The sequence below is a fragment of the Chlamydotis macqueenii genome, chromosome 10, assembly GCF_036417535.1.
Source record: "Chlamydotis macqueenii isolate bChlMac1 chromosome 10, bChlMac1.mat, whole genome shotgun sequence".
Taxonomy (NCBI): Eukaryota; Metazoa; Chordata; class Aves; order Otidiformes; family Otididae; genus Chlamydotis; species Chlamydotis macqueenii.
Window position 1 is genome coordinate 18163436 of NC_141565.1, and position 13502 is coordinate 18176937.

At 41.3% G+C, this 13502-nt stretch overlaps 1 protein-coding gene across 2 annotated transcripts in view; it reads right to left on the reverse strand.

The window, feature by feature from the left end:
- Positions 1-10675: 10675 nt before the first annotated feature.
- MDFIC2 (MyoD family inhibitor domain containing 2) overlaps positions 10676-13502 on the reverse strand; it is a 47773-nt gene continuing 44946 nt past the window's right edge. For both annotated transcript variants that reach the window (XM_086755953.1, XM_086755952.1), the window contains one exon: positions 10676-10935. In XM_086755953.1, the coding sequence (XP_086612079.1) occupies positions 10676-10935 (260 nt within the window). The remainder of the gene's footprint in view (positions 10936-13502) is intronic.

A 13502-nucleotide genomic window follows, 5' to 3' on the forward strand; every position in this document is an offset into this window, starting at 1 on the left:
GAGAACAGCAAGTGTCTTTTTTTTCTTTTCTTTTTTTTTTTTTTTTTTTTTTTTGTTTAACTGAAGGATGCAAAGGCTCAGCTCAAGATGTAACTGAGGTCCATTTGGAATAGTGTATTTCATACTGGCCTATGAGAAGAAAATAGTGAGATCTGTTTGGATAGAGCCAAGCACTTTTTTTTTTAGTGCAATAAAGGAGAATAGTGATGTTCTTTCATCTCCTTCTCTCACAGGACTTTCTACCCTGTCCTGGATCCTTTCCACTAAATCCTGCCATTTCTCTCTTTAGGTAGGGAGCTCCATCCCTCACGGCTCAGCCTGCCCTTCATTTTCTTTCCATTTTGGAGCTTAGCAATTACAGTTCTTATGCAAAGTTCAGCTGAAAACTGTATCCTGCTAGCCAGGAACAAGCCTGCGCCTTACCCCCTCCCTCCTCAAAACTAAAGGTCATGTTTCTTTTTCTTGCCAGCAACTTCGGAGTCTGAGTCTCTGTACTCTTGTTTTCTGCATTGTTAGTGTTTTGATGGCCTCTCTCCTTCTTTCCCCCTCCAGCCCTGGAGACCAGCTCACCCTTTCACTGCAGGCACCTCCAGTACATCACCTCCAGGGTTTCAGAGAGGTTAGAGAGCAGCAAGTGACAAAACCTAGGTAAGTGGGGTTGCTATGGATGGCTGCGGTGTCTGCCAGCAGCGGCTGCTGTGGGTAAACCAGAGCACTGGTATTTGTTCCACCAAAGTCACCTCACTCTCCAGAGCGACTCTCCATGGACTTGCTTTCCTAGGTGTGACTGTTTAGGGTACAGTTCTGCCTATAAGTCAGACACTCCGCAATAAAATAGACTTCAGCAACTTCATCGCTATATATAAAGTTTTCCCTCAAACCTTTGTCAAACTAAGTCCTGTCTCCTCCCTAGGAAGCATCCGCTTCCCATTGCCAAATTCTTCTGCGTTCCTGTCCCTTTGGTCGTGTTTTCTCTGAATCCTTTAAAAAAAAAAAAAAGTGCATTTTGGCTGTGCGGTCATGCCAAGGAGTGTGAGAGTTTGCACATTTCAAGCAGCGATTGGCCCGTCTCGAATCGGTGCATCCAGAGAACCTGTCACAAGTTCCTTGAAGCACTTCTGCCTTCTGTTGTGCTGGCACCGAGCTGACGGGCGCTCATTTTGCATGTCTCGGCTCCGCGCTTGGCTGCTGAGGAGATTTGCAAGGCTGAATATTTCTGGTTCTACTCCACAGAAGCCTTAAATGGAGTATTTGCTGTGCCCTGCCTTACAAAAAAAGGAGCCTAGTAATAAAACTTTGAAGGCTCCTGTTCAAAACCCTTATGTCAGACCTGCCTGGGTGGTGGTATGTCTCTCTCCTGTTTGCTGAAGGAGTTTCTGAATTTTTTGGCTGGCGCCACGCTCCCTTAGCTCCTCTGCAGCTCTCCTTACCTTGCCTTACCAATGGGTTTCCTAGGACTTATTAACACCACTTCTTCTTTTACCGTTCAAGCAATTTTTCACACATGGATTCAAAGATTTGGAAGTGGCTTTCAAGGTGGTTCAGACCATTTGCCGCTGTGCGGAACGGCCGTTATGCTGTTCCCTACGCCTCAAACCACCCCACAGGGATGAGAGCAGAAAGCGCTTAAGGCCTGAAACCCCGGAGCTGGTCATTTCCCATGAACTGGTGTATTTGGAGCCTCAAAAGCTACATTTCTGCTCAGCCCCTCAGGACTTTTCCATCAGGCGGTGGCAGGAGGAGCCTGTGCTGACCAATTTGCAAACACCAGCAGCCGTGGATTGTGATGGTGCGGAGCGAGCCGCGTCCCTCGGGGTTACCAAACTGGAAGTGACAGCGTACGGATGCAGGTCTATCACTTGACTCGTCTGTCAGCGGTGACTTAATTAGCTGGCACCTGGAATTCTCCTACTGCCCAAACAGAAGTAAGAGAAGGAATGACTGATTTAAAGCCTGCTTTCTCCAAGTAGATCCCAATCTCCTGTTGCCAGATAATTTTAATGGTGCCTTCTGACCCAAAAAGAGATGAATTTAAGTTAAATATCAGGCATTTGGATCTTGGCAAAGTTCAGATTCCCAGAATGAAGAAATACAAACAGTTAGAAAGGTGACACTGTGCCTTCTCAGGATGGCTGAACAAGTGCCATTAGCGCTTGAGTGTCTTCCCAACTAGATATAAAAGGAACCGGGAGTGTTAAGGAAAAACAGAGTCAAGCGAATGCCTATTACAGCTGTCGCAATAGGAAAGTTGCAACATTTGCTCATAGGAAAAGATGCAGAAGCACACGGAGTACCTGTTAGTGCTAGCGGAGCCAGACTTGGGCAGGATTTCAAGTGTTACAGACACAATCCTGAGGGCTATATGCAGAGCAGCGTGACTTTTCCATGATGCTGGTTAAGAAGACGTGCCATTGCAAATTTTTTTTTTTTTTAAAGCTGTTTAAGTTTTCTTGGGCCTTTCTAGAGTAGGCACAGCTCAGGAGTGTTGAGTGCACCAGGGGACTGAGCCGAGGGAACAGCGTCCTTGGCTGTGTTATAGACACGGCTGGTCCCTTGGCCCCCTCCTCACCGCAGATCAGATTTCTAGCTGAGAAATAAAGCTGCAGGAGGAAAAAAAAAAAATCCTCTCTTGGTCCCTTCATCCTGTTTTCCTGTTTGCAGACTGCACAGTCTTATGCTTCTCCCTCTTTTGTCTTTAAGATTAGGGGCTCTCTGGGTCAGACGTGGTTTCCTCCCGTGCCTCTAAAGCACTACTCGTGACCATTACAGACAAAGGCAGGGGGTTTTATCCCACCAGAGATTCTGGGGTTTGGGGAAGAACATTAGTTCAGATACACATTAGAAAAGGGAAAAACTTATATAGAAGAATCATCCAAGAAAACTCATTCTGGAAAAAGGAAAGTTTCTGTTCCAGTTCTTCATTTATATTGTACCAGATGGTTAACCTGAACCTCAAGACTTCCCAGGCTCCCAGGAAAGCGCCCAGGTCGTTTCTCTTTCCTCTGGGCTGTCAAAGCCCCACGGAGCCGTCCAGGGAAATGAGCAGTTCCCAATGCTACCTTGCCTGTTGTGCCATAAGATCTGCGTTAGCAAATGATCACTGTCACGGACAACGGTTTTACTGGAAAATTTCTGCTCAACTTTAGCTCTGATAATTATACAGCTCCTAAAGGCATTAACAAATAATGCTGGTTCTGGCTTCATCTTAAGAAGGTTTCTATCACAATTAATCTTTGCCCACTCTCCATCATTTCTTACTTCTTGGAACATAGAGGCATTGCTATAAATATCCGTGAGTATAAATATGGATTTCTCCATACACATATACACTCAAGTGCACAAATTGATATTTTATCACACCATACCCTATTGTGTCATATAACCTAATATAATATCACGTGTCTGCACTGAGAAGACACATTTTTCTGGCCTGGTTAGTCAAAATGAAGCATCAAAGGTTAATTTCTTTCTGCCTGCAATTTGCACGAAGTAAGTTATATCTGACTTTACTGTGCCATGATAAACTTCAGGTAGTATATCTTGTATAAAGGTAAAATACATTTTCCATGACTTAAACCTTTGTGGATCGGTGCTATGCTAAGGGCAATTAGATTTAACATCCCTGGAAGCTCCAAAGGCATTTTAAAGGACTTGCTCTTTTGTTCCAACTCTAGCGCTCAGAGAGACTGAGACATTTTCGGAATGGGTTTTGATGGTCTTACATGAAAATTTATATGACTAAGGATTGGATTTGTTCCTCTGGAATATTATGGATTATTTTTATGTTGGAATTACATAAGTGTGCAGAGCTGCATGCAGTTGGCTTAATGTAGCTAAAAATATATCTTCTGATTTCCATTTGGAAAGGTACCTGGATTTTTCCAGCTTCCTCTCTCAGTGTTGACTTTATGGTGTGTATGGGTTATAGATTATAGGGAAAAATTGAAATGTATAGTAAAATCAAAGGTTTTAAAATGGATTACTGTTTGATTATATCTTTGAGAAGATGAATATTGATGCCTTTTTGTCCTGGTTCTGGCCAGGATAGAGTTAATATTTACCTGAGCTGGGTGGAGAACTGAAGCTGGTAGCCCCTATGGCTGGGATAGTTAACTAATTAGCTAACAGCTGGGGTTAATTTACCCAAATTAGCCAAAGGGCTATTCCATCCCATCTGATATCATGCTCAGTATATAAGTGAGGAGGGTGCTGAAGGGAGGCCCCCTGCTACTTGGAAGAGACTGGATGTGGAGATCTGTTGTGAGCTATTGTACTGTATTTGTGTTCCATCACTGTCTTGTTTTCTTCTGTCATTACTGTTTAATTTACTTTTTGCTCAATCTCAACCCGCGTGTTTGGTTTTTTTTCTGGTTTTCTTTTGTTTGTCAAATCTCCTCCTATTCTCTCGGAGAGTGGGGGGAGTGAGAGAGGGACTGCGTAGTCTGGTCCCCGTTGGGGCTGAACTACGACACTTTTCTTCTCCACTCCTGATTTTGAACTACGTTGAAATCCCTTACAAATGAAATTTTTCAGAGAGACCATCTGGATGTAAAGGAAGACTGGAGTGGGCAGCATGTGAGGAAGCAGAAAACTCCAGGAGCTGGGGCAGAGGCCCACCAATGCTCATCCTGCTTTACCATGGCTCCTTTGCCTCTGGTGTGGTAGAAATCACAAAGATTACTTTGGCAGGAGAAAGCTGTTCCAGGGAGCAACTGGAGATCACGAGCTAATAACAACCACTGTCAGTTACATTACCCAACGCTACCCCATCTCTTTCTGCTTCTTAATCCTTTACCTCTCTGTTTACATATATATATTTATATACAGCAGACCTTGTTGGACACTGTACTCCAAAAAACACTTCTTGGAGAGAGATTTTTCCAGCTATATTTTTGATGGAAAGGCTAATGAAGTGCAGGGTGAGCTCTGTTCCAAAAGAGAACAGATTAGAAAATCTGATCCTTTTATTTTAAACAGTTGACTCTCTCCCATTTAATACAAACCTTTGGCCCATTTTGCTTGGTCCTCCCTGTGGAGCAAAGGCACATTACGGCACCCCGAAAGTTTTTAGGAGCTGAAACTGTGGTTCTGCGGGCAGCTTTGCTGTTTCCTGAGCAGAGAAGTTTGCGTGTGTGATGACTGTATCAAGTGATAAGTCATAGCTCTGAGGGGATGGAAGACGAAAATGTACTGCAATAAAGATGGACAAGAGTGTCCCTGTAAATTAACTGCACGCTTTATTTACCTGGAACAGTACAAAATTGAGGAGCTAACAGGATTCTTCCATCAGGTTTTTAAGTGCTGTGTAGGATGGGACATATTTTACAGCACAAAACCAAAATTCTGCTTTCGTTTTGCTGCTTCTGTCCCTGCCCTGTCTGTTTTCCCAAACGGACATGTCACTTTGGCTGTATAATCTTATCATACTTAGATTTGATTTAAATCCTGTCTTTTCTCAGCTGTGCTTGCTAATGGAATCACTCATGCTTTTTATACAGTTGATCTAATAATATTTTCTTCACTGCTCTCTGGCATTACTTTTTCCTTCGTAGAAATCATGGCAAAACTGGCAATACAAATTGAGTCTGCATTTTAATGATATTGATGGTGATTTTCTTGTGTGCTTGTATAAGGTGGGTTTTTTCCTCTCTTTGTACCATGGTCATTTTAATATACTGTGGCACGAGCATGCAGATGACTTCAGTTGCAAGATTCTCTAATAAGGAAGCAGACTTTGCCAATATTACTTTGTCACTTAAACTGCTCTGCCTAGGCAGGCCATCAACACAATGTCCATGAGACATCTCCTTTTATTGCCTTTTATTTTATAAACAGGATACTTTAGTGGCCTGTGCACTTGCTTGTTGGAGGTCCACCATCTCTCTTCAATGCAAGGAGAACTCTGGCTCACCACCGGAAGCACTAGGAGGTGGTAAGTCAGTGGCTTTCAGGCATTTTCTGATTTGTAAATTTCTTAGATTTCAAATGGGGATTGATGGACAGTCACTTTCCATTTAGTGACAATAGATTTTTTTTTTTTTTTCTGGATACACCTAGAAAGGGGACAACTGTCTCTATTTCATTTTATACTTGCACAACCTCCCTATGATGACTTTAATGGGTGCAAGGGGAAGAGACACAATGCGTGTGTCACTTAAGAGCGATTTTTTTTCATTTTAAAGGGGATCTGAGATACCAGCTGATACCTCAGGAGGCTGAAGCCCTTCACAGAGACAGCAGATGCAGTTCAGCATTGCTCTTTCTATTTTCCTTCAACTCTGACCACGGAAGAGCTAGCTCTTGGGACAGAAAGTGCTGTGTTTATACTCAGACCTTGGCATTTTTCCTAAGGGTACCAATTATAATGGTGTTTTTTGTGAGATGGGCACACATCCATTATGAATTGGCTTGCACCCACTAACTCATTTTTGCACAGGCCATGGAACACGCATCAGACGCCAACGATTCCTGTTCGTGTGCAATGTAAAGGAAATCTAGATCGTTGCCAGCAGAATAATGAATTCCATAGTATTGTTCCATTGTGCAACTATATGAAATACACTAAGAGAAAATGCAGTTTCTCAATAATTCCCTCCTTTTTAAAAAAAAAAAAAACAAACCACAGGAATGATAGATTATTAATCACGATTAACACTCTGTTACTGTGAATTATAGTGGAGCGGTGCCTGCAAATCCCAGTCTGTTTGGTAAACTTATTTTCTTGCATAATAGGAAACTCACCTTGCATTTAAGAGACCTAAAATATAGCTTGACATAGATGAAGATTAAAGCAGTGGAACCACCCATTTAATGTAATTAAAAGAAAAAATTAATAGATACATACATTCGTAGTCCAATACTATTGAACGTTTTTTGATACTGTACAAACATAACAATAGGAGAAGTACAATTGCAAACATCTTAATTGTTCCCGTATTTTGCTTTCTTCCTGAGAGCCGAAGTCTTCTAGAGCTCAGCCTGAATCCCTAAGCAGCACTGTTATTAAGGCAGACTTGGGCATTGTCTTGACATTTGAAAGATGTTGGCCATTCCGATTGTAATTGCTTAAGAGAGTATGAAGAATCAAGATGCTCTGTGAAGCAGAGGAAAGTCAAAGAAGATAAAATAATATGCTCCATCCCTGTATTTGGGGGTGTACATGCGCTAATTTTTGTTAGCTCGATGTCTAAAAGGACTCATAGTGTGCATGGAGAGTAAGGCACCAGAATAGCATTATGGAAGGGCTCGTGTTCAGTTGGAGAATTTCATTTCCTTTGCAATAACTAGTCTTGAACCTTTTGAAAGCACCCTGAGGTCTTTCATATTCAGTCCTCTGTGTGTGGGGTACAGTACAATATTTAGTAAACAATTTCTGCAGTAAAGAGTTTATGTCCTAATCTGTGTTGTGTCCTCAGAACACAGTGAAAGGAGGTGAAATGACATTTTCCTCTCAAGGATGAGACTGCTGGGTCATTTCCAAGAGGAGATCCTTAGAGAGCATCCCATGGTCCCTTCCCGTAGAAGGTAGCAATACAGCTTTTAGTTATTATCTCTGTCTCTCTCTTCCCCCAATCAATCTGTCAGCGCATTTATGGTGCTGAGGAGAGGCGTCGTGTCAGAGTGGTGTTCCCGTTTGCAAAATGGTAACTTCTATTTGTTGTTTTGAGGAGCTGGTTTCACACGCTGCGGAGCTGACATCTCTCTGGGAGCACAGCTGAGTCCAACACATTCAGAACAGCCATCCACCCAAATGCCTCCTACTCAAGTGCTCAGACTTTACTTCCCAGTAAATAAAAAATACAGAGAGAGCCTTGAATTGTTCCAGGTATTTCTGTTTCACTGGAATGTCTACCTGCATTCAAATATGATAAATGGGTATTTCTCAGGCCTAGGAAGACAGTTTAGTTGTGGGAATAGGATGGCTTTCCAAAGAGGAACACCAGTTTCTGGGTTAAGGAAAACCCAGCTTTAGTTAAAGGAAAGGTCTGACTGACTTCCTTTGGTGTCAATGTGTTAAAGAGTTCCCGTGTGTCATGAAAATATAACGTTTCAATTAACAATTTTATGACAGAAAACAGTCATCATAAGTTGCTGCTTTTACTACTTCGTACAAAATAACACGTTTTTCGAGATTTCATTGCTCATACAGAAGGCCTCTAAAAATCTACTTCCTAAACCAGGAAACCGAGCAATGTGCCACTGTATACCTTAGGCAAGGAGATATTGCTGCATTGTTTAAAACACCACCATTCTCTACAACACCAGATCTCAATATACCCCACAGTGTGATTCAACTCATATTGTTGGGACATCCTGTCTAGCCATGCCTACGGCCATGACCATTGTAAGTCTGTCTTTGACCTTACCCATGCCCTGTAGCAGACATGACCTCATTTTGCCAACCTATGGATTGTAACATGAAAAAAAGCTCTCTTGAATGATGATTCCTAGGAAAAGAGTTTAAAAAAATGTACATTTGTGCCAGTAGTCCTTTATGCAGTTCCACAGCTGATGCACGGAGACCTCACTTGCCATGTTTGACCCCAGTACAGTCAATATGTACTACCTTTAAGGCTCAGAGCTGGAACAAGACCTGGCTTGCAAGGCAAACTCTCCATCTCTGAGTCCCTCAGTGGCAGCATTTTGGGGTACGCCATGCTCTGATTTCCTCTCTTGGACTCTTTCCAGCCATTGCACATCAATCTCCTCTTTCAGATGGTGACACCAAGAGCACGGACTGCCAACACGCATCTCTAGAGGTACTTCTCTAAGGATACATGGGACAGGTTTTCTTCTTTGCTGACTCTTAAATTCTTTGTGTCAGTGTCTTTATTGATACATGTGCACTTGGGACCTTGTTGAGGACAACCTATGGTAGAAAGTGGAATGATCCAAGCCTCTCTGGCCAACTCCCAATACATTGTACTGACAGTTTAGTTGTGAGGCTCACTACTGAGAAGTTTAAGATAAAAAATCTGTGGAGAGTGCAAACTGGAGCATTGCCCAGCCCCGTGCCTCTCAGATGGTGGTGGTTAGTGCTTCTTGGGTTTGGGTGCAGACCCAGCTGGCAGGTGAGCACAGGTGTGGCAATTAAGGACTAATGACTTTGTTCCTTTAGGTGGCTACAACTCACAATGTGACATCACAACTGAAATAAGCAAATCTATTCTACTTCCCACTGATGTCCTGGCAGGAGCACACAAACAAGGTACGCTGGGCTGCTGGCTGCATTTCTAAGGTTTGTTGTCCTTAGGTCATGAAGCCTTATAAGATACCTGTAGAAAAATCATTAGCAGTTCTACCTACTTCTTAGTTTCCAGTTTTTTGAAACAATGAATTTTCCAGAAGTGGGGGGAAAAATATATTCACACAAATTTTTGTTTCTATTAAACATTTATCTGTGGGGACTACAGATTTGAAACTTGTATTATTTCAAAAAGTGGCTTCAATGATTTCACTAATGCTGAGTATCCCAGCTTCTTGTCCAGGACCCTCATTTGAGATTCCCCAGGCACTTCTGAAGTGAGATCAGTGGGGTTTTGGGAGATGTTTTAGTGCCTGTACAAAGCAAACACTGTCTTTGGTGTTAGTCTAGCAAGCAACTCTGTGTTTTCCTCTGTGCTTAATGCGTGCGTTCTGCACCGTCAGGCAGCTGAATTTACATGCTTTTGTTGTCATACGCATAATGTGCAATATGTATTTCCTTTTTATTAATCAGAAAAGATAGAGGGAGTCTGAAAGCACAACCAGGATAGATACTGTCATTTTGTAGTGTTTTGTGCACAGGTGGAGATGCCTGTTTCCACTAGAATGGGTGGCAATATTTTGCTGCTTGCAGGAGTCTTACAAACGAAAATCAGGCAAAGGAGCTGGCTATCCAAGGGGTAATTCTCCTCTGGAAGTGTGCAGTCAGTTCCCATTTAGGCTAATTACATTTAAGGAGCCCTTTCCTATAACTAATGAACAATAGGCAGAACCTGTTATTACCTAACCGTAGGCACGCACATTAATACACTGTCGAATTGCACTGCCCTGTTAAAATGCTTCCTCCACAAAATTCACTGGAGATTTTTAGAGACATTTGCTGTAATTACTGCTAGCATGGTTTCTAATTCACTTACTTTTCTTCTCTACCTAAACTGAGCATATAAGTGTGTTTTAAGAGATTGGATAAATAAATTTTTAATTATAAAATTATGCTATATCATACATTATTAATGATAACCAACAATGTGTGATACATGTTTAGGTATGAATCCATTAGGAAGATGAACTAATATATATCAGTCCTAAAATAATGTCCTAGTTTGTCCTGTGTTTATGAATGGGGGAAATCTGTGTTTAAAGTAATTAGAGGTTTATAAAAGCCTTGGATTGACAGTGGGTAAAACATCGAGGATACTTGGCACTTAGGGATTCTGTAGTTGTCTAAGGCAAAGGAGAAGACCCTTTTTTGCCTTTTATTGGTTTCAACAGTTTGTGAAATTATATGACCAGAATGGTACCAATACACAGACCTTCAAGGTGGGAGCAGCATGATGCACACAGTCCTGGCTGCAAACACTCTGGTTATTATTGTTATCTCTAAAAAAAAAAAAAAAAAAAAGAGATCTCCTTTGTACTCTGTCAGTTCACTTTCAGGCAATTTTGAAGAATTTTGTCACTCATTTTCCTATTAGCGATAGCAGACTTCAGAAATCTCCATGGCGAGCTCCAGGCATTCCCCGGTCTCGTGGCAGGACTCAAAAAGGCTGCAATCAATGTCACAGTCACAGTTGCAGTCATTGTTGGCGTGGTCTTCGTCAGAGGTCTGGTAGTATCTATTGGATGGACAACAGGTATCTGTCAGCCAATGTTCACAGGTATCAGGCAGCATTATAAGAAAGTCCCAAAACTGGCAGAACAAGCAGGCCAGGATAAGCGTTGCACATTCATCTAAGAGAAAGGAAAAGCAGCGAGATGTAAGAAAAAGGGCATGTGTGATTACCCAGTTTCAGGCTAGTGTGACTACACAGAAACGAGACACAAGGCAGCACTCAGGATAGGCTAGAAATACATTGACGATAACTACTCCCATAAAGTCAAAAAAAGGATTTATTTTCTGTGTTGTTTGTTCTGGAAAAATAACAGTGGTATGAAAATAATCTGAATGAAAATGTTCTGTGGCAGTGAAGCTCAGAGGAGCAAGTACTCTGAACCAACTTTACGGTTGGAGTCAATAATCTTAAAGGTCTTCTTCATCCTAAGTGATTCTATCAATCTACACTCTTGCTTTTGTAGGCGGTCAGTCTGGACGCGTGGGGTACTGCATCCCTGGCTCACAAATTCCATACGGCACTTGGATAATCTTCCGAGATGATCTTATGAGCAAGGGGAAAATAAGAGTACAGATTCTTCATCTGCTTATAGTTTTATTTTTAAAAGTATTCTGTTTCAGTAAAAATGTCTAAGGATGGCTAGATTGCCTAACCAAAGACTGGGGAAAAAGCAAGTGTGGGGAACAGCATTCGCAGAGGGCAGCGTGCTGGCCGATTCTGAGCCCAGGGTCCTTCCACTTCCCCACCAAAACAAGTTTTTCACCTTTTTGTTCACAGACTTCTTAATTTTTGAAAGGAGACAAAAGTTTGGAAAATAGTATCTGGTAGGATGCATGCCTGGAGTCAGTGAATATTCCTGGAGACTTGGTCACCGTGACAAAAAACTTTGTGCTATATTTGTTCCCCTCAAAAATCAACTAATTAGCTCCCCACCGCTCAGACAACAGCATCTGGGGAGGCTGCCTGTGGGTGCAGCCGGGCTCGGAGCAGGTGTGAGATTCCGACTGTGCAAACGCAGTTGGAGCGCAAAGACCCAGACCTTTCAATTTTTTTTTTCCCTCCTTGTTTTTGGAAAGGAAAAATGCCTTCAACAATATGAATGCCTTTTCATTGGTTCTCTCAGGAAAGCATATGGTTATAACCACATTTCTTGCCCTAGGATGACTAACTGTGAACTCATTCAACTGCATTGGTTCTGTTGTGGCATTTTCTATCTCACATAACATAAAGTTCACTGCCAGGAAGTTTCCAGAATTATGCTCTGATTTTTTTTTTTTTTTAAGAAAGCTTTCTTGATGAAAAACAAAATTAAAAAATCATTCCAGCTTCTTTATAACAACAACAACAAAAAAGTTAAAACAGGTAGGAAGAATAAATAGCATGTGATTGAACTTCTTTCTAAGTAGCATATCATCACCAATGTTATCAATTTTAAACTTATTTAAATATGTCAAGATCTATTTAAGTTCAGACAAGCACAACTAACTTCTGAGTCAGTTCTGTAGAATAAGAATGACTAGATTTTGGTGATACTTAGTAAATTCATGCTTACATTTTTTTCTAACTAAATGAACTGAAATAATTATAAAATTGAAACATTTTATAAGGTGACATTGCTGCATTTAATTGTATGAAATTTACAGTGTAGAAAATGTAATCATTTTATCCAGTAGTCCATGGTGTAATTAAGACTATTCTTTTTAGATATCTTATGTTTATGAAATTTCCTTCCTATACAAAGATGAGAGAGATGAAATTCAAAATTATATATCAATTAAGGATCTTTCCATTTTTTTTTCTCTCCAAAGATCTGTTTTCTAATAACAGTTTTCTTCCTGAAGGTGTTAACCATAATGGTGCTTATGTAATCTGGAGAGAATAGATATGATTCTTAGGGCTTCATCCAGGAAAAAGAGCACACAAAAAGCACAAGATTTTAATAATAAAGTAATGTTTCAGCACAGAGTCTGTGATATGCAGTAAAGATGCTTTTAAATTCCCATCAGAGCACACACCATGAACTGTGATAATGGATGTAACACATTTCAAAAAATCTGCATGTGTGAGGCTTTTTTTGTCCTGTTTTAAGTGGGGTAATGTATATAAATAATAGATATTAGCAATTAAACATCCATTCCTATGCATTCATTTATATATTTGAAAATAAATTAGCCACAAACTGCATAAAAGAAGATGCAATGTCCCTTTTTCTCCTCTGTTTTCTCTGCTGTTTGTGGAACGGCATCACTGCATTTATCTCAGTGAGAACAATGACCTCAGCTCTCATTCTGTGCATTAGGAGATTAATTAGCATGAAAGAACTTCCAATAATTTTCCTAGCCTGCCTCACATCTAAGTTTTCCTGCTTTTCTTTGGTGGCTTACGCAGAAGATGCTCTGAAGGAACCTGGTCCAAGCTCCCTGAGGCCACGATGGCCGCCCTCGGTGAGACCGATGAGCTTTGGATCTGCTCCTCTCTGAGCACAGGAAACAAGATAATTGCTGATTTCCTCAGCTGTGGCTCTACCATCAGAGGTTCTCCATGCACCAGCAAACAGGATTTGGCCTTGTGTGTGTGTGGAATAAGCAGTAACTTGTCAGAGTAGAATGAGCAGAGTATGCCGTGACAACCACAAATCTGGCTTCCTTTGGTTTTCTTGGCTTCCATCCAGCCCTTAACATTATT